At 41.2% G+C, this 22825-nt stretch overlaps 1 protein-coding gene across 1 annotated transcript in view; it reads right to left on the reverse strand.

The window, feature by feature from the left end:
• LOC120030063 (carbonic anhydrase-related protein 10-like) overlaps positions 1 to 18213 on the reverse strand; it is a gene marked incomplete at its 5' end in the record, with an annotated part of 274054 nt that extends 255841 nt beyond the window's left edge. The window contains 2 exons of the mRNA XM_038975383.1: positions 14073 to 14147; positions 18180 to 18213. Coding sequence (XP_038831311.1) covers positions 14073 to 14147; positions 18180 to 18213 — 109 coding nt within the window. The remainder of the gene's footprint in view (positions 1 to 14072; positions 14148 to 18179) is intronic.
• Positions 18214 to 22825: the final 4612 nt, after the last annotated feature.

Genomic DNA, 22825 nt, shown 5'->3' on the forward strand with positions numbered 1-22825 from the left:
GCTTCCTGTGTGAGATTAGATGATATTGAAATGTTTGTCTTTTTGTTTATCTTAGTACAACGGGGCAGGGCATGCAACCGAAGCGCTTGGGTATTTGATATGGTGGGTCAGAGAGGAGAGAAGACGACCAGTTCTGGGGATTGTGAAGCGCTGTTCTGCCAAACACCTCGTGCCAAAAGTACATCCGACGAGGGAGCGCCGTCATTTCTGATGGATGGAGAGCTTACCACCATCTCAGGAATGAAGGTTATAACTATCTTACCGTCAACCATCGAGATCATTTTGTTGCCCCTAGTGCACATATCCAAAACATAGAAAGGCTCTGGTGTGTATGTAGGTCAAATGTTTGGAGACTTCGAGGCAACCGCACAGAGAATTTACTCAAAGATCACTTGGATGTGATTGATTGGACATACTGGTGAGGTGATCACCATAGAGACGGACAACTTGGTATTCTATTGCATGACATTAGGATGAAATGCCCTGTATGAAGAAGTTACAGCAGGTGTGACATGGTGGCAGAAGGTGAGACTGCCAAGGCATTTTTTTGTAAATGCACCTGAACTTTAGTCCAAACCCAGGATCCCACACAAGTGTGTGTGTGTGTGTGTGTGTGTGTGTGTGTGTGTGTGTGTGTGTGTGTGTGTGTGTGTGTGTGTGTGTGTGTGTGTGTGTGTGTGTGTGATTAACCAGCACTATTCAGTGTCTTCTGAAAGTATTCAGATCACTTCCACATTTTGTTACGTTAAAGCCTTATTCTAAAATTGATTAAATAAAACATTTTCATCAAGGCAAAGGGTGGATACTTTGAAGAATCTCAAATATATTTTGATTTTTTTAACACTTTTTTGGTTACTACATGATTTCATGTGTTATTTCATAGTTTTGATGTCTTCACTATTATTCTACAATGTAGAAAATAGTAAAAATAAAAGAAAAACCCTTGAATGAGTAGGTGTTCTTAAACTTTTGATCAATAGCGTAAGTATTCAGACCCTTTGCTATGAGACTTGAAATTAAGCTCAGGTGCATCCAGGTTCCATTGATCATCCATGAGATGTTTCTACAACTTGTTGGAGTCCACCTGTGGTAAATTCAATTGATTTGAATATGATTTGGAAAGGCACACAGCTGTCTATATAAGGTCCCACACTTGACAGTGAATGTCAGAGCAAAAACCATCTGGGGAAGGGTACCAAAAAATGTCTGGAGCATTGAAGGTCCCCAAGAACAGAGGGTGGCTCCATCATTCTTAAATGGAAGAAGTTTGAGCAATCGGGGGAGAAGGGCCTTGGTCAGGGAGGTGACCAAGAACCCGATGGTCACTCTGATACAGCACTAGAGTTCCTCTGTGGAGATGGGAGAACCTTCCAGAAGGACAACCATCACTGCAGCACTCCACCAATCAGGCCAGGGACTGGGAGACTAGTCAGGATTGAGGCAAAAATGAACAAAGCAAAGTACAGAGAGATCCTTGATGAAAACTACTCCAGAGTGCTCAGGACCTCAGACTGGGGTGAACATTCACCTTCCAACAGGACAATGGCCCTAAGCACACAGCCAAGACAACACAGGAGTGGCTTCGGGACAAGTTTCTGAATGTCCTTGTGTGGCCCAGCCAGATCCCAGACTTGAACCTGATAGAACATCTCTGGAGAGACCTGCAAATAGCTGTGCAGCAACGATCCCCATCCAACCTGACAGGGCTTGAGAGGATCTGCAGAGAGGAATGAGAGAAACTCCCAAATACAGCTGTGCCAAGCTTGTAGAGTCATACCTTAGAATACTCGAGGCTGTTATCGCTGCCAAAGGTGCTTCAACAAAGTACTGAGTAAAGGGTCTGAATACACATGTAAATGTGATATTTCATTTTCTTTTTATATACATTTGCAGAATAAAAATAAATAATGTTTTTGTCATTATGGGGTATTGTGTGTAGATTGATAAGATTTTTTTTTTTTTAATCTATTTTAGCATAAGGTAATGTAAGAAAATGTGGAAAAAGGCAAGTGGTCTGAATACTGTCGGAATGCACTGAATGTGTGTGGTTGGAGGGGAGTGGAGCAGATGCACACTAAACCAAAGTGATTCACAGTAATGCAATGTTCTATGTTTCTGTCTTTTCTATGATATTAGCCAGACCGAAAAATTCCATGTTCGGAAAATATTGTACACAAAAAAAATATATATGTACGCAGGAGATATTTACTCTGTTTTGTTTCCACAAAAATGCAACTGTGATCCTTTACTTCAGAATAGGTCACCTAATTTGGAGAAATAATTACCTTATTAAGGAGAAAAATGTTTACATAGGAGAATAAGTGTCACGACTTCCGCCGAAGTTGGCTCCCCTGCCTGTTCGGGTGGTGCTCGGCGGTCGTCGTCACCGGCCTACTAGCCGCCACCGATCCCTTTTTCATTGTCTGTTGGTTGTGTCTTATTAGTTTCACCTGTGTCCTGTTATATGTTTTTGATGAGCTTCCTTATTTATAGTATGTGTCCCCGCCCTTGTTTTGTGCGGGATTGTTTTGTGTTACGTGTGTGCGTTTAGGTAGAGGTGTATTTTCTGGACTTGACACCCTGTGTTTTGGGTAGTCATATGTTCTGTCCGCACCCTGTGTTGTTTGGGCTTGTCTTATCTTGTGCCATATTAAAGAGCACTTTTTCCCAGTGGAACTCTCTACGCCTGATTCCTTCTTCACCCACCTAGTCCCGCGTGACAATAAAGGAACCTTTATTTTTGTTTTGTTCGTGTACTCTGCACCTATCATCCCTTATTAAGACTCCAAATACAGTGTCTGTTGCATGTTTAATTTACACCTTACTATTGATATGCTTTGGTTGTGGCAAATAAGGATGTAACTAATAAAAAACTAGTAATATATTAATTATAGTGTGAGAATAGGAAAACACTAAATAAAGTCCTTACAAATGCTACAAATTAGTGCCCTATATGTGTACGTTAAAATAAAGTCCTACCAGGTTTTTTATTTCATACATTCAGTATGGCTCATCTGAGGTGAGTCAGACGAGCCATACTGAATGTATGAAATAAAAAACCTGGTAGGACTTTATTTTAAGGTACACATATGGCAGCACTGACTCACCTCAGATGAATAGTTAAGATTAAGTCACAACTAAGTTTACTAAACTAGTTAGTAAAGTAACTAGTTACTGCTGATGGTCTTCTGGAACGTCCTGTATAATAATAGTGGACTGCACTTTCTGTAGGTTTTGATTTGCTTCATGTTCTATGTTATTTAGATATATCAGTAGCATAATAGCTGTTATAGCTGATAGTGGCTGATGTTTGAGCTACCAAGGTTATGATAGGCCCTAGTCAGAGCCAATGACATAATCAGGAAACTATCTGTCCAGGCCTTTGGCCTGAGGAAAACTCCTGTCCCTAGTCATGTGAACCAGGCTAATCCTCCCTCTGCCCTATAAGATGACAGTGTGTGATTGACAGCTGGCCATGGCTTTACACCGGCTGTGGAATGGAGGGATTTGGAAAGGAGAGAAAACGGTCACTGGCCCTCACTGAAGGCGAACAAAGGATCATGTATCATATTTCCAGCCTGGAGGGTTTCCATCTCTCTAAAATCCCACTTTCCGTCTCCTTCATTCACCCATTCATCCTTCTATTAATTTTTCACTCTGATTCTCTCCACTATTTGATGCTCTATTCCATTACTCTCCTCTCATCCCACTTTTCTTCTACTTCTCTCCCCCACCCTCCTTTCACTTCTCTTATATCTTCTATGCTCAACTTAGATACTCCTTTTTCTCCTCAATCACCTTTACTTTCCTGGCCTGTCCTTACCATTCATTTACTCTCTTCCCACTTTTCTTCACCCCTCATCTCCTACTAGTGTTGCACGGTATACCGAAACTTCGGGACCGGCTAGAGCTAGCAATGAGTAAGTGGAGCTAGCAATGAGTAAGTGGAGCAGGCACGGTGCACTCGCACTATAAGGGGACATCGGATGCGCTGATAGACAGACTTGATCCTCTCTCAATCAGTACCAAACCACATGAAAAATGGTTTGGTACTAGAATGTGTGTTACTTTCGGTACTTCTATCAAACGTGTCTCAGGTCGTCTACTGATTGAGAGAGGATCAAGTCTGTCTATCAGCGCATCCGATGTCCCCGTATAGTGCGAGTGCACCGTGCCTGCTCCACTTACTAATTGCTAGCTCCACTTACTCATTGCTAGCTCTAGCCAGTCCCGAGGAACCACCGCACTTACTGGGAGTCTGGGATGCATCACCACTCATGCTGCACAGAATTTAACACACTTGAATAATGCAACGCGACATGTAGAAATGAACAAACTGTTCATTACTGTTCGCAAAACAATGTCCATTACAGGCTAGAACACTTTACAATGCAAGAAGATACTGGTAGCTTCCAGCTTCGTAGGCTAACTTTCATTGCTAGCTTACAGCTGAAGCTAACATCAATTTCACTGCCCTAGTAAAGAGTTTGTGAGAATATGCAAAATATTGCAGATTTCAAAACTGGTTGTGACCAAAAACTTTGCGAATTCACTTCATCTCCCCCACTTGCCTCACATCTCTCCCAGTCAAGATCATCTTTGCTGAGCTTCTAACTGTGTGAATGACGTCATGGGTCTTAAAGAGACAGCACACACTTTTATATAAGAAGATCAGTACAATAAAATAAGACCCAAATGGAAAGGAAACAGATTGTTTTTCATCTGTAGCCCCATGAAATCTGCCAAAACAAGCTCAATAACTCAATGCATGCACACACTCCTATTGAAGATGCATTCACCTGTATTGTGAATAGGCCTAGGCTACATCTTGATTCACCTTGTTTATCAATAGATTTACTATTCAAATAAATGATTAACATTATGTTGTTATGTAGTTAGATTGGTAAAAATTTGCCTTCCCCTCTATCTACTCTCCTCACACCTTTCCTCTCGTCATCACTCTCTCCTCTCCTTTCCTCCCTCCATCTCCTTGCCCTTCCCTACATGCTGTCTGTCTGTCTGTCTATCTCCGTCAGTCAGTAGAGGGTAAATAAAGTGGAGTTCACACCACCACTTAATACCCACAGTTGTCACTGCAGTGCGAGTGTGTGTGTGTGTGTGCGAGTGTGTGTGTGTGTGTGTGTGTGTGTGTGTGTGTGTGTGTGTGTGTGTGTGTGTGTGTGTGTGTGTGTGTGTGTGTGTGTGTGTGTGTGTGTGTGTGCGCGCCGTGATGCCTTTCACTGACGATGGGAGAATCAACCATAGTGGATGTACCTCTTCCTCTAAGGCTGCAGTGACTGACAATGAGTCACATTCTGTTGCAGGTATATTGCAGGGATCCCCTCACTGTACATCGTATTGTGTTTCTGGAGGGCTGTTCAAGTCAAGAATGCACACTGAGTCCAGTCCATTCTATTGTCCCAATATCCACACAACCCTACACAGCAGCAATGAGACACACAGACATCTGATGAATAGTCTCTATCAATCAGTAACTATCTGTGTGTGGGTTAATCAGAGGGATTTGTGTGTGTATCCCTCAGTAAAGTATGAAGAGAGAAGGGGCTTAGGACTGACTTCTACCCCCATCTGTCTCCACCCTCTGTGGCCCTGTCGATCTGTGTATGTGTGTGTGTGTGTGTGTGTGTGTGTGTGTGTGTGTGTGTGTGTGTGTGTGTGTGTGTGTGTGTGTGTGTGTGTGTGTGTGTGTGCGTGCGTGCGTGCCTGTGTGTGTGTGCGTTTGCCTGCCAACCCCCTAGCTAAGTAGAGCATACAAGATATAAGAGAAGTGAAAGGTCTGTGTGTGCAGGTGTCTATCCATTTCAGCTGTTTTGGACGTTGTGACTACCGTGGGTCTTACATAACCCAACACACATCATTGGATACAGGTATCACACAAAGTCTGGATTGATTGGCACAAACATAATCATTGGAGAGAAAGCAGCAGATATTGGTAAACAGGCTGAGACAGCATAGCAGAGTAGCAGGCAAGCTTAGCGCATAACAATCTCATACTGTATAATCCACAAAGATTCCTGCCTGCAATTGGATTCCATTGAGCTGGCAGAAAAAGCCACCATTACAGACAACCGGCTATTACCAAAAGCTACAAATCATGTAACTCTACGCTTACAGACACAAATTTAAGTAGAAAATGTATAGTTGGAGGTGTACCCGTCGATTTATTTCAAGGCCTACCTTTAAACTCAGTGCTTCTTTGCTTGACATCATGGGAAAATCCAAAGAAATCAGCCAAGACCTCAGAAAACAAATTGTAGACCTCCACAAATCTGGTTCATTCTTGGGAGCAATTTCCAAACGCGTTAACTTCTTGCCACTAGGGGGGTGCCATTTCGACATAGCACAAATGCGTCTCCAAATTAAACTGCCTCGTACTCAATTCTTGCTCGTACAATATGCATATTATTATTACTATTGGATAGAAAACACTCTCTAGTTTCTAAAACCGTTTGAATTATGTCTGTAAGTGAAAGAGAACTGGACTTAGAGCACTTTTCCTATGTCTGTGTGAGAATGGCAAATTTTCTCATCTGCTCTGAGACCTGTCTTTAACTTTGCCTGTCTTCTATTGGTTGAGATGCACTGCATACGCCTTCCCCTGGTTGTTAGCGAATAGGGAGAGTTGAAATGGAGTTTCTACGCAGTTCATAAATTGGTTGGAACCGAGGTGTCCTGCCTTTGGGAACTTCGCGCTGACGCAGAGAGGGTCTTGGCATGTCTTTTTAGAAGCTCTGGTTTTAGAAACTAGATATATCCGGCTCTGTTTTTATTCGCTATAGGCTTTAAAGACATCATAATCTTGTTATTTTAAACCGATTTATATCAGTTTATGTCAGTATATTGCGATTTTCGGGCATTTCATTTTGTGACGTTGTATTTAGTTGGGTATCTCTCTCTCGAATGCCATGGTGTACTGCTAATTGCAACGTCGAAGGAAACATTCTCCAACCCAGCAACGATTCTTTTGGCCAACGGACACCTTTCCCAAGATTCTGATGGGAGTTCAGCTAATAGTAAGTACTATTTATGCTGATAATTCGTTGTTCTGTTGAAAAAGTAAAATGCATAAGACGACATTATTTTCCATGTAGCCTTGCGCTATCGCACCCTGTATTGCACCCAGTATTGCGCAGTAAGGTTAATTTTAAAAATGTAATTCAGCGATTGCATTAAGAACTAATTTGTCTTTCATATGCTGTCCACCCTGTATTTTTTAGTCAAGTTTATGATTATTTATTGATTAGACTAGGTGACTCTCCAAGATGGCGCCCGAAATTTTCTGGGGAGCTTGGCAACTTTTCTCATTGTATAAGCACGATTTGTGCCGCTAAATATGGACATTTTCGAACAAACTCTATATGCATTGTGTAATATGATGTTACAGGACTGTCATCTGAAGAATTCTGAGAAGGTTAGTGAAAAAATTATTATTTTGGTGGTGAATACGTTATCGCTATGTTTGGCTGGAATCAATGCTGTTGTTTGGTTTGCTACTGTGCTAAGCTAATATAACGTTATATTGTGTTTTCGCTGTAAAACACTTATAACATCTGAAATATTGTCTGGATTCACAAGATCTGTGTCTTTCAATTGCTGTACGCTGTGTATTTTTAAGAAATGTTTTATGATGAGTAATTAGGTAATACACGTTGCTCTCTCTAGTTATTCTAGTCGATTTGTGATGGTGGCTGCAATGGTAAACTATGATTTATACCTGAAATATGCACATTTTTCTAACAAAACATATGCTATACAATAAATATGTTATCAGACTGTCATCTGATGAGGTTGTTTCTTGGTTAGTGGCTATTTATATCTTTATTTGGCCGAATTTGTGATAGCTACTGATGCAGTAAGAAAATGGTGGAGTAAAAAAAAAGTTGTCTTTTGCTAACGTGGTTAGCTAATAGATTTAGATATTTTGTCTTCCCTGTAAAACATTTTAAAAATCAGAAATGATGGCTTTATTCACAAGATCTGTATCTTTCATTTGGTGTCTTGGACTTGTGATTTCATGAACATTTTATTATATGATATCCCTGTGGCTTTAGGCTAGGCTATGCTAGTCAGCTTTTGTGATGGGGGGGATCCCGGATCCGGGTTTGGTAGGCGTTAGAGGTTTTAAGGTACCACGTTCATCTGTACAAACATTAAAGGGTATTTCTTTATTTTTAATGTCTTTATTGTATACATTGTAGAATAATAGTGAAGACATCAAAACTATGAAATAACACATATGGAATCATGTAGTAACCAAAAAAAGTGTTAAAAAAATCAAAATCTATTTTATATTTGAGATTCTTCAAAGTAGCCACCCTTTGCCTTGATGACAGCTTTGTACACTCTAGGCATTCTCTCAACCAGCTTCATGAGGTCATCTGGAATGCATTTCAATTAACAGGTGTGCTTTGTTAAAAGTTAAAACCTTCTTAATGCGTTTCAGTTGTGTTGTGACATGGTAGGGGTGGTATACAGAAGACAGCCCTATTTGGTAAAAGACCAAGTCCATATTATGGCAAGAACAGCTCAATTAAGCAAAGAGAAACGACAGTCCATCATTACTTTAAGACATGAAGGTCAGTCAATCTGGAAAATGTGAAGAACTTTGAAAGTTTCTTCAAGTGCAGTCACAAAAACCATCAAGCGCTATGATGAAACTGGCTCTCATGAGGACCGCCACAGGAAAGGAAGACCCAGAGTTACCGCTGCTGCAGAGGATACGTTCATTAGAGTTAATTGCACATCAGATTGCAGCCCAAATAAATGCTTCACAGAGTTCAAGTAACAGACACATCTCAACATCAACTGTTCAGAGGAGACTGTCTGAATCAGGCCAGGTCAAATTGCTGCAAAGAACCTTACAGATAATTAATTGTATGTGTGGGGTACAGAGATGAGGTAGTCATAAAAAATTATGTTAAACACTATTATTGCGCACAGAGTGAGTCCATGCAACGTATTACTTGACTTGTTAAGCAATTTTTTTTGACTTGCCATAACAAAGGGGTTAAATACATGTTGACTCAAGCCATTTCAGCTTTTCATTTTTTATTCATTTGTAAAAATGTCTAAATACATGATTCCACTGACATTATGGGGTATTGTGTGTAGGCCAGTGACACAAAACGTCAATTTAATCAATTTTAAATGCAGGTTGTTACGCAACAAAATGTTGAAACAGTCAAGGGGTGTGAATACTTTCTGAAGGCACTGTAGATTAATAATGAATCATAGGTCTAATGAATGTAAATTACCCAATATTATGGCCATAGATGAGCAAATTACCCTGACATTTTAAAACAGTTAAGATGTCATTGTAAAAGTATTGCATGCTCTGCGTCTCAGATAAGGTTTTGCATAAGTACTGGAAGATTATCTTCTGTTATTTAATTAATATGGTGTTTTATTTTTTAAAGAAATTGAATATAGAATAGAAGATATACTATGTGTTATTTTAGTTGTTCAACCAGTCATCAACATATTGTTCAATGGAAAAAATTATAATAAAGCCCAGTGGTTATTCTGTTATTCTGTGAAAGCTAACACGCTTTCTTTTCTCTGTCGTGGTATAATTTTGGCATTGAGTATCATTCCAGTAACGAGTATCGTGACACTAAACCTGGTATCGGTATTGAAGTAAAAATTCTGGTATCGTAACAACACTACTAATCACAATGCAAAACCCCATCTACTGCTCCAATCACAATGCAAAACACCATCTACTGCTCCAATCACAATGCAAAACACCATCTACTGCTCCAATCACAATGCAAAACACCATCTACTGCTCCAATCACAATGCAAAACACCATCTACTGCTCCAATCACAATGCAAAACCCCATCTACTGCTCCAATCACAATGCAAAACACCATCTACTGCTCCAATCACAATGCAAAACCCCATCTACTGATCCAATCAAAACAGCCCACATTGTTCCTCCAACAGCCCCTAACAGTGTTTCATCACTAAGGATCTTTAATGCACATTGTCCCTTTGCTAGTCCTTCTAGTGCCTGTGTAGCAGAAAGAAGCTGGCAAAGTGCTATAGGATATCAATTTCCCCCCAATAAAGTGCAGGTTGCAAAGCTGCCGCGCCCTCGTGGATCGTCTCTGTGTTGTTTAATTGAGTTTCGATCAGAGACTGTTACTCGGAGAAGCACTCACTATCTGCCAGACACACACACTTACATAATATATATATATGCTATATATATAAACATATATAACAATTAGCGGGCGGCCAGTGATTTTGAAAGGGCTTAAAGGGCAATTCCACCACTTTTCAACCTCATTTCATTATCTCCAGCACAATACCAGTGTCTACATATGTGAAAACGGTGCATTTCATCTACCTGATGACATCATCAAAAGTTCAAACATTTAAAAAACAGTGATTTTAAAAAACACTATGGGATTCGCAGTGAAGTGGGGAGCAAGAAAATGACTAAGACTAAAACTCATGGCAGGTTTTGAAAATCACTGTTTTTGAAACTTTTAATCCACAGCAGCATTGTTTTGGACCTTTCTTCGTATGTTTTTAACCGCAGATCATAGAAACGCATTGTTTTCACATACGTAGACACTGGGTTGGTGCTGGAGATTATGAATATGAGGTTGAAACGTGTCGGAATTGCCCTTTAACTGGAGAATTAAGTTAAAAGGCTTTAAAGGGATTTTCAGGAAGCCGGGTTTGGGCAACGGTAGCTCAGAAACCTGTAATTGGTGAATCCTCCTTGTCTCTGAGTACCGAGACTCAAGTAAGGCTGAAGAAACCTTTCATTTGTTAATCAATCCCCTCCTTTCAAAGAAAACTAACTCTTATACTATTATTATTCGAAACAGAAGTGTGGATATTAAATCCGACTTTTAGAGAGAAGGGAATGAAGAATTGAAAGTGCTATAGTTAACTGTGTAAACAAAGATGACAGAGTTTGACGCTTCAACAACGGACCATACTGATTGTCTGTTTCTGTCTGATTATATCTCATATTTGATCTTTTTCAGATCAAGAGTCTTCCATGACTTGTTATCATTTAAGCAGCGGAGCAGTAATTCGGAAGACTTTCACTGCAGCAAAGCTGGTGCTACATCTGGGGTACATAGTAACACTGTAGCAAGTGCAGAGTAGGAAAAAGAAGATGGATTCCATTGTTTCCCTTCATGGACCTTAAAGATGTAATAGCACTGAATTGGTGAAAGCTGCTTACACATGTCTAGTTCATAGTTGTACGGATGTTATAATTGCCTCTCCTCATCTCTTCCTCTTTATCTCTATCTCTCCATCTCCCACCCTCGTCTCTTCCTCTCACCCCCCTCTTTCTCGTTCTGTCCCCCCCCCCCCCTCTCTCTCATTCTCATTCTCTCTCTCTCGCTCCCAGTCCTCTCCATCTCCACTCTCTCTCATTAGTCCAGTGCCTGTCATGGAGAGGATCTGTGCAGGAGCACACAGTCCAACACTTCACACCAGAGAACCATCAGTTGCCTACCAGCTACACATCAGAAAGACAACCAGCAGCTAGCCAGGCCAGCCGAGTCGCATCCCTCTCTCCTATCTACCCCGCATCTCGCTCCAGTGACACAGGACAGAGAAGGGATATTTTAAAGAGCTAGAAGGCGGAGAAAGAGAGAGGGGGGAAAGAAGATAAAAAGTGGAGGAAGAGAGAGAAAAATAAGAGAAATTGGACAAAAAGAAACTGAGATTTCTGAAATGATAGTCATTTCGGTTAAGGGAAGGGAGTGAGTGTTAACCAGTCACTTTCATGCAACCCCCTTTTTCGCCCTCTATACACCACATGTTCATTTTGACACCTCTGTCTGGCTGAACAGCATGCTACCTGTTCCACATCAAGCTTTCTTCATCCCCGCATGACAATTCAAGATGGTTCAACCACTGCTTTGGATCCTGCCAAGTCCCCCTCGCTACCTCCCTCCCTCCCTAATCCTAGCTCACAGCAACCAGCCATTCCTCACAGGCTTTATCTCCTCTAAAATAATCTTTCAGCAGGATCAACAAGAAAATCTGCTGAAATGTGATAAAGAGAATAGAGGGAAAAAATTATGTAAAAACACAACAATAATAAACAGCAAAATCCACATCCGGGCCGGGCTTCCTGGAATGACCCCAGATGATGCTCAAAGCTGATGATCTCAAATGACCTTTAACTCCATACTGTGCCAATAAGAGCTGCTTCTCAATGCTCTCTGAAGAGATGACTGTACACTGAATGACTAGGATGGAGTTGGCCCTAGACACTGAGCTAAGGTTAGTTTTGTATTCCCCCCTCTGATAGTTAGTATTAGGATCTAGAGAGAATGAGCTGATCCTAGATCTGTGGCTGGGAGAATCGTCTCCCCAGAGCAGATTAAAAGGAGGCATATACTAATGGTCCTCGTTGACCTTTGGTTAAATAATAAAGCTAATTGGGGTAGCTCAGAAAGGGCACATTATATTGCAAAGGTCAATTATGTGACATAAGGCTACGAAATGGGATCACGTTAGCTTTTACAAATATCCTACTGTACAGCAATGTTCGAAAATTCCGGTCCGGGGGAGTGGACCCATCAGAGTGCGCATTTTTGTAACAGCCCAGCACTAGCAAACCTCAAATCAAATCAAATGTTATTGGTCACATACACATATTTAGCAGATGTTATTGCGGGTGTAGCGGAATACCTGAAGTAACTAATCAATGAATAATCATCAACAGAATCAGAGAGCTGGGTTTAAAAAACTAAACAAACCAAATACAATGAGCACCCTGTGAATTCCCAGGACCAGGACATCTTGCAGTTGGTTATGAGTAGACATAGATGGGGGATATCTCCAGGCCCTAGACATGATTTGTAATAAAGAAAGGGCCTGAGGAATTAGTCAAACCAAATCCTAATACAACATGTTAATAGCTACCCTTTTATCCATGAAAATAGTTGAAAAGGTACAATAATATCCATAACAACACTACCTACCGACTCCCCACAGTCTCCCTGTGGTCCTAGTTCTAACTACCACAGTGCCTTATCAACCGATTCAGGATTATCACACCCTAGCTCAGTAATGTCACTTCCTTCGCACGGGGTAAAGTTTCCTCCTTTATCGGCTACTATCAGCTCCTCTCTGGCAGAGACCTGAGAGAGTAGGGGGTAAAACGTCTGAATCCCGTACCTCCTCCCCTCACTGGCACAGGGGGATCACGACTAGTGTATTAGCGGTGACGGCTGCTGTTGAGCGGCTAGTGGTGCAGGAAGGCCTGCGTGGACAGGGGCGCTGACATTATATTGGAGATAAAGCATTGCAATGACGATGTGTCTCTGACAAACAGACACGCGCGCGCACACACATACGTGCACGCACACACACAGCGCTCCTCAGTCGCTGACAGTTGATTCTCAGCTGTTATTTTGTGTGACATCTACACATATACAACTGCAGGTGTAATAAAAAAGCATGCAAATGCATTCTGATGCGCGCGCACACACACACACACACACACACACACACACACACACACACACACACACACACACACACACACACACTCATTCATATAAAATAACACATCCGCATGCTTTAATAAAAGGCATGCATTAACACCACACACACACACACACACACACACACACACACACACACACACACACACACACACACACACACACACACACACACACACACACACACACACACACACACACACACACACACACACACACACACACACACACACACACCTGCAGGCATCATCGAAAGCACTCAACAGCTCAGCAGCAGAAAAGTACAATCTTAGGAAATAATTGGGCTGACGGGTACACATAGAGGGAAATTAACAAGGTAGAAAGAAAGGCCCTTGTACACCTGCCAGTCAATCAGCAACAAAACAACGTGAACTACATGACAAAGGCAACGGGTGTCTTGTAAGCATTAAAAACAGAGCCTGTGGCAAGGTAGTCTGTCGAGCTATGAAATAGAAAATATGCAATGTTCTTCACACTTCACATTAAAACAATCAACCTTACAGAAAATAAACATACAGTGCAGCATAAGGATTCTTACCTGGTACAAAACTCCCCTGAACAACCTCCTTGTACGCCCACCATCCCTCGTGTATTTTAGGTACATTTGGCTGAGCTGTCGGAGAGGAAAGAAACAGAGAACATGCATGTCAATCAGATGTATGTTAATTTTAGACAAGAGAGACAACACCCGCTGTGTTCACATCACTGACTCTACTCCTTCATGTAAATGTTCCATTTTGATCCGCATCCTTTCCAGCCAACCTCTCTAACCTTTTCAGGAAGAGGCCTTGGCAAACAAACACTCCCTGAAGACAGGCAGAGAACAAACAGAACACGAGATTTGAAATCCTACACACAAGTGCACGTACACATAACACATACTGGTACGTATACAAGTGTAAGTACACGCACACACACCTTCCTCGGGCATTAGTCTGGAAATGCATTCTGTTATGTTGTGTGCAGTAAAAAGCCCAGATTAGAGGAGGGCTGGACTTTATAATTGAGGTGAATAGGTAAAGGTCCCGCTAAAAAGGGAGGGTTGGGACCCAGAATTACCAGAAGAGCTTTGGGGATATTGCTTTTTACACCTCAACTTGTTTTGTTCATTCGGTTGCACTGGGAAGCACGGCTTAATGGAGGGGCTAGAGGTTGCCTTGCCTTACCTCTGCGTAATGGAAGTACGGGGTGGTGGGTGGTTCTTATACCCCCTTCGAAGAGTGGTCTAGCCTACCGCTAGACGAGGTGCAGGAGACTGGTTCAATTACATAGAGAGGATGGACACAGGAGTGCAAAAACCTTATTTTCTCCCAGGCAATCAGCTGGACAATCAACAGCTACCCGTCTGGCAGAAAGTCTGAAGTTTTACCTCCCTGCGGGTGTCGAACAGCATACGGCCCCCAAAAATGGATCTTAACCATCCTGACTGGCCGCTGACTGATTTCTCCAAATGATAGATTGCTTTTCCCCTTCCGATGTAAAATGAAATGGAAGTAAACACCACCCTTGATGCCAGAGTCACTGAACATTGCAATACAGGCACTTAGGTGAACGATAGTGAGTCAGTGTTTCCCCTATTATAACCTATTATAACCGACATGTCCGTGTTGCCTCTCGGCAATATAATTAGTTTTACTCTCCATTTAGTCACCACCAAAAACCCATCATGGGACAGCAACACAATTGCAGTGTAAAGAGTTCGGCAAAATTGAATTGTTTCAGATAGCAATTGAACAATGGCTATCTGGCTCAAAGGACCAATCCTTCCAATTCTTCCATAGCTATAACTACACTATTGCAGTGAATTCAACACGTTATAAGGTGCAAATAAGAGTCTCCTCCACTGTTCCATAGGTGTCTCGACAGGAAGACCTTCCACGGAAAAACACAGTCAGGGGTAAGAACCAGTAACGTGGCATCCTGTGTATGTGTCAATGCATGTGTGTGTGGGTCTAGGGATCCTAGTAATAAATAAGGAGGGGCTTTAGAGGAAGCTGCTGGACATGATCCCCTTATAAGCTGCAGATACCACAGGAAATACTGCATAAAGCCATTGACTGTATCTCTCCAGCTCTCAGGCTGCAACAAGGTGGCACAGATACCGGTCTACACATAAAGTATAAAATAATTTTGCTGAATTCAAAGCTACTTTTCAGAGAGCCTGAATCTTGGGCCAAAAATGATTGACATAGTGACAACATTTTCCTCAGAATCAACTCTGTTTAGGGGAGCTGCACTTGTGAAAGCAATCAGTTGAATGGAGGAAGGAATGGAACCATCACATTGAAGCGATTTCTTTGTTTTGTCATTTTCTAATGGGTGTAATGAGCAAGCCTACCCCTGTTAATTATTCAGAACTGTCTGAGACAGACAGCGATCATTTAAAAAAATTCTGGAACAATTGGCCGCCATATTCTGTGGCAGCGCTCGCCTAGAGACAAGACATCATCACTTCCTGTGTAACAGCGAGACGGGGGAGAGGAGGAAGAGCAACAGAGCGAGAGAGGGAGAGAACATTATCTGTCCTGAACATTATCAGGACAGAAGGGAGGGGTGAAGGGAGAGAACATTATCAGGACAGAAGGGAGGGGTGAAGGGAGAGAACATTATCAGGACAGAAGGGAAAGAGGGAGATAACATTATCAGGACAGAAGGGAGGGATGAAGGGAGAGAGAAAGACAGAAAAGTGAGAGAGAGAACTGAAGAGAGAGAGTGGGAGAGTGAGAAAAGAGAAAAAAGGGAGAAAAGAGAGAGCGAGACAGCAGGACAGCAGAAAAGTTATGTTCCATTTCCCACACTGCTTGGCTGTGGCCCCGAAACACACTTACTGGCATCAGCAAAAAGGAAATTCTTCCAATCTATAAAAGGATATGCAGACGGGACTCTGAGGGAAGGAAGGGGTGGGATGGAGGAAGGGAGGGAGGGATGGGGGGATGCATATGGCAAAATGATAGATCACTGTTAATTTCACCTGCCCCTAGCTGAACCCAGAACAGTGATGATCATATATGGTAGAATGAGGCGCAGCAGTAATTTGTAGTTTAGATGCTGAAAACTAATGTGTCAGTATTCACATCAGGATCCATCTAGACTCCAAGCAATCAATCAAGCAAGGTCACGTGTCAATATAGGGCCAATATCCTTCTCCCGTCAAGATGATCAGTAGACTGACAGGAGTCATTAACGTAATTAATCTATGCTCTATGTAATTAAAACTAGAAACCTTTATACCAGGGGTGGGCAACAGGCGGCCCATGGGCCAAAACCGGTCCGCAACTGATTTTCTTTTGGCTCCCTAAAGTTTTTATCAAGAAATTATTATAATAATAAATACAAAAATATATATATATTTTTGGTTAAAGAAAACACTGTAAAATCACCAGGAATTTAGCAAAATAATTGTTTAATTTAGAAACTTTATTCTCAAGAATCTGTTCTCTGTGATCGTATCTCAACGTAATTCAAGGTATAATATGATCATTATTTTTAGCCTTTTTGGGCTAGTTGTGGTCAATTTGCAGTGTACAACGTATTATAATTATGTTCCTGCCCCCGACCATCCGCTCCGACAAAAATCATCCCGTGGCTGAATCTAGTTGCCTACCCCTGCTTTACAGGGTTAAACAAACCAAATAAACTTCCAATGCAAGACAATGGCTTACTAAATTTTCTGTTGTTTCAAATGACTGGTGACAGGTTTTCAGTAAACTGGTCCGTAAAGAAGTATGGCTGATCAACTCCAATAACCTGATAATTGAACATTGTCTATTGTTCAGAACTGAGTCATCGTTAGCTACGTGCTTTCCATACCCATGCTTCTCTGTGTGTGCGGCCTATCCCGGCCTAGCCTGGCCTGTCCCTACCAACCACCTATAAACACAAGTAGACTCTGTAAATAAACAATTCATTTTCATATAATTGTCAAACTCTCCCATTAATATTCATCAAAATGCACTTGCAATCCACCTGCTCAGTCATGCAGAAAAAGACACACACAGAGAGAGAGAGAGAGAGAGAGAGAGAGAAAGAAGGGAGATTGAGAGAGAGGGGGTAGGATAGACAAGAGGAGATAAAGAGAGGGCGAGGGACAGAGAGAGAAAGAGGGAGGGAGATAAAGATAGATAGATAGAGAAAGGGGGAGCTAGAGAGAGAGAGAGAGAGAGAGAGGGGAGATCAAGAGAAAGGGAGAGGATAGACAGGAGGAGATAGAGAGAGGGCAAGGGACAGAGAGAGAAAGAGAGAGAGAGATACAGAGAGAGAGAGAGAGAGAGAGAGAGAGAGGAAGCTGAGCAGAGTGAGACAATAGAGACACCCGTCCATCCATAAATGAAACTTGACCTTGCCGACAGCTGTGCATACTAACTTATGAGACAATTATCTCTGACCCCGCTCCTGTTTGTGGGGCACTATAATGGCCGCAGCTGTGTGGATGGGCCCCTGACACTCTCAATCAAGCCAACACTGGGTGAAAAGGGTCGATATCAGGGGATATCTTTAAAGGACACGTTTTTGATATTCTAGAACAGCGGTTCCCAAACTTCTTATAGTCCCGTACCCCTTCAAACATTCAAGTCTCAACTGCGTAACCCCTCTAGCACCAGGGTCAGCGCACTCTCAAATGTTGTTTTTTGTCATCATTGTAAGCCTGTCACACACACAAAATACGATGCATTTATTAAAAATAAGAATGAGTGTGAGTTTTTGTCACGTGGGAAGTGACAAAGAGAATAATAATCAATCGTTTTGCTCATTATTTAGCCATCTTACATATAAAACCTTATTTGTTCATCAAAAATTGTGAATAACTCACCATAGGTTAATGAGAAGGGTATGCTTGAAATGAAGCACATAACATCTCAGTCTTAAATCATTGTCCAAACACAGTCCACTCTCACATAGGTATGTGGTTGCAAAGGGCATCAGTGTCTTAACAGCACGATTTGCCAATGCAGGATACTCTGAGCACAGCCCTATCCAGACATCTGTCAGTGGCTTCTGATTACATTCAATTTTCACAGAACCGTTTGTTGCAATTTCGATGAGGCTCTCTTGTTCAGATATCGGTAAGTGGACTGGAGGCAGGGCATGAAAGGGATAATGAATCCAGGTGTTTGTTTCATCAATTTCAGGTAAGTACCTGCATAATTGCGCACCCAGCTCCCTCAGGTGCTTCGCTATATCACATTTGACATTGTCCGTAAGCTTGAGTCCATTTGCAAACAAAAAATCATACAATGATGGAAAGACCTGTGTGTTGTCCTTGTTAATGCAGACAGAGAAGAGCTCCAAATTCTTAATCATTGTCACGCCCTGACCGTAGAGAGCTTTTTATGTCTCTATTTTGGTTTGGTAAGGGTGTGATTTGGGTGGGCATTCTATGTTCTTTTTTCTATGATTTGTATTTCTGTGTGTTTGGCCGGGTGTGGTCCTCAATCAGAGGCAGCTGTCTATCGTTGTCTCTGATTGAGAACCATACTTAGGTTGCCTTTTCCCACCTGTCTGTGTGGGTAGTTGTCTATGTTTAGTTGCATGTCAGCACTCTGTTATATAGCTTCACGTTCGTTTTTGTTACTTTGTTAGTTTGTTCAGTGTTCTTTCTTAATTAAAAGAAGAATGTATTCATATCACGCTGCGCCTTGGTCTTCTCTTTATGACGAACGTGACAATCATAGCCTCAATTTTGTCCCGCACATTGAATATAGTTGCGGAGAGTCCCTGTAATCCTAGATTCAGATCATTCAGGTGAGAAAAAACATCACCCAAATAGGCCAGTCGTGTGAGAAACTTGTCATCATGCAAGCAGTCAAGCAAATTATAATGGTCAGTAAATAAAACTTTAAGCTCGTCTCTCAATTAAAAAAAACTTGTCAATACTTTGCCCCTTGATAACCAGCGCACTTCTGTATGTTGTAAAAGCGTTACATGGTCGCTGCCCATATCATTGCATAATGCAGAAAATACACGAGAGTTCAGGGGCCTTGCTTAAACTTCTTATGGCTGCAGGGGCAGTATTGAGTAGCTTGGATGAAAGGTGCACAGAGGTGCCCATAGTAAACTGCCTGCTCCTCAGTCCCAGTTGCTAATATATGAATAGTATTATTCGTATTGGATTGAAAACACTCTGAAGTCTTTAAAACTGTTTGAATTATGTCTGTGAGTATAACAGAACTCATATGGCAGGCAAAAACCTGAGAAGTTCCACTTCCTGTTTGAATTTTTTCTGAGGTGGCAGATTTTCAACCAAGCTCTCAATGAAATTACAGCGAGATATGGATGAGTTTTCCTACGGCTTCCACTAGATGTCAACAGTCAATAGAACTTTGTCTGATGACTCTAATGTGAAGGGGGGCCGAAGGAGACAGGAATCCATTCATCCAGTTTGCTTTATTTTTGTAATAGATTACATTAGATCGTTCTTGAAACAGTTCCTCAAGTTCTTTTTGTTTTTCCTTCTAGCTTATGTTGTATCTCTGTAGTATCGTTTTTATTGCTATCTACCTGTACTATTAGTTCAAGATCCTGCCACCATGGAGAGGTAAATACCTGTCTATTTATGGAAAAAATCTCCTGATTAACTCCTTAGTCATATCTCAGTTTACTCACTTACTTATGGCGTTGCCTACTCCTGATGATTCGTTTTTCAAATCATATGAGCAAAAAATATTTAGCTTTATCTGGGACGCTAAACCAGACAAAATAAAACGAGCCTATTTATATAATGAATATGAATTGAGTGGGTTGAGATTATTAAATATAAAAGTACTAAACCTCTCCCTAAAAGCTCCACTCATTCAAAAGTTTTATTTAAACCCTAAATCGTTCTCAAGTAGATTAATAAGAAAAGCTCATCCATTGTTTAAAAATTGCCTTTTTGCCTTTGTGCAGATTGCCATGTCTCATTTTCGATTAATTGAAAATTATACTTTTTTCAAAGTATCTGTCTTTTTCAAACAAGCATTGCAGAGCTGGCTACAATTTCAATTTCATCCCCCTGAAAAGATAGAACAAATATTACAACAAATATTTTTGGCTGAACTCAAATCTGCTGGTTAATAAAATACCTGTATTTATGGGAAAGATGTTTGAAAGGGGTATTTTGTTCTTAAATTATATTGTAAATTGTAATGGTAGAGTTATGTCCTTCATGGAGTTATCAGAATTGTACGGGAAGGTCTGCTCATCCAAGAGTACAACCAATTGATTACAGCATTGCCCCAAAAATGGAGGAGGCGGTTGGCAGCGGGAGGAGGTAGGGCACTGGTCTGTCTGCCCAATATAAAGGATCAAAACTGGCATAGGAATAAAAATAGCATAAATAGGAAAGTGTACCAGTTTCATTTGAGGACCAGGATGTTGACAACTGTGCCATACAGATTTCAAAATAGTTGGGAAGAGATTTTTGATGTACTGTTTCCATGGTACAGGGTGTATGAGTTGATATATAAAACAACGCAAGATTCAAGATTTTGTGATTTTCAGCTAAAATTATTATATAGAATTCTTGCCACCAACAAAATGTTCAATATTTGGGGCATAAAATCAACGAAGCTCTGCAGATTTTGTTGTGAGGATACAGAATCAATAGACCATTTATTTTGGTATTGCCCTCAGGTAGCCTGTTTCTGGTCTCAGGTTCAGGAATGGCTGAAAATGCATAGCATTGATCTAAAAGTGACCCTAGAAATAGTACTGTTAGGAGATCTGGAGAGACCTGGTCAGTCAATTACTAATATACTAATACCCTTAGTAAAAGTATTTATCTTCAACACGCAATCTGTAGATTCTATTCGATTAGATAGATTGAAATTGTACATTAAACATCATAGCATAGTTGAAAACAATGTGTTGCGTAGAAACACGAAGTGGGTGGCCAGCAGAGATAGATGGGATGGGCTGAGGGAAGCTGAGGGTTCATATGTGGAATTGGAGACAAGTTTGAGTGGATTTGCTGTGTGAGAGAATGATGGTCAAAAGATAAAGGGGGAAAAAAGTACATTTGAATGACACTAAGTGGCAGTGTTTTTACAACTAATGCCGGTTTGCCTGAGGCTGATGCCGTGCAGGCGTTTGTACACATGCAAAAATACACACACTCTCATTCCAATTAACAGATACAAGAACACACACATACATGTAATAGTGCCAGACATGCACACAAACATATGCAGTAGGCATTGCTGTTATGATTTCAGTTGTCCTTGATGTCCTTTCTTTTACTTTTGTTTTACTTTTTATTTTCTTGCATTGTTGTTTAATGTTTTCTTCTGGCTTTTCCTTTTTTCTCTTTAGTTAATTCTCTTGGTTGTTGGTGCATTGGGGGGTTCTTGGGGGTGGGGAATGGAATTAATTGTATTTTTTTTTCCGGGGGGGTGGGGGGGACTGTGGGACGGGTCTCGAATGGTTGAGGGACAGCTATTGGGGAACTGTGGGGGGAACTTGGAGGGTTCGGGTTTCACAAGATTGTGATCATGAAAAAGGAAACTATGACATATATTTTATATTACTATCATGCACACGCACCCTCACACATAAGGATGGCTCTGTTGCGGAAAGACTGATACATGTTTGATAGTGTATTGATGCTGTTTTGTTTGTCCTTCATGTTCTAATACTTTAATGTTACCACTTCCTTGTGTTTTTTGTAATAAATAATTATAAAAAATATTTTAAAAAGTACTCCACAATAGTATGGGGCTTGCCTGTCCTAGCCACTCAGTAGCTCACCATATAAGACACTTCTAGCCCCTTCTTATTAATGGTATCTATTGCTTTTATACATGTCTTACTACTCAAAAGTCGTCTTAATTCTCGCTCAAAAAACTCCTGTGGCTTATTTTCCAAATTGGCATGTTTTGTTTCTAAATGTCTGCGCATGAGTGAAGGTTTCATTGAGTTGTGAGATAGTACTTTTATAACACACTGTGGCTGAGGAAAGGCACTACTCCAAATATAAGTGAAACCCAAATCAATGTAGTTCTCATCATATTTGCGCCTCTTCGATGGTCCAATGTCCCTGTCTGTTGTTCGGTGCTTTCCCGGGTAAGGGAGCAGTAGCTCTTCGGCTGCATCAGATTCACAACTGTCAGTGTCCATGCTAGCTGGGCTAACAACAAATGTAGAGTTACTTATGCTAGCATTGGATGTGCTCGTGGAAGCAGAACAACTTGTGTCATCGACAGGTGCAGGTGTAGTACTGCTGGTAGTATGTGTCTCTATGGACGCAGGCCTTACTTTTTAAAATCATTTATCCATTTTCGAGCAAACGGAATGAGTAGCAGCTGCGTTTGGCTA

This window comes from Salvelinus namaycush, chromosome 35 (assembly GCF_016432855.1).
Source record: "Salvelinus namaycush isolate Seneca chromosome 35, SaNama_1.0, whole genome shotgun sequence".
Lineage (NCBI taxonomy): Eukaryota > Metazoa > Chordata > Actinopteri > Salmoniformes > Salmonidae > Salvelinus > Salvelinus namaycush.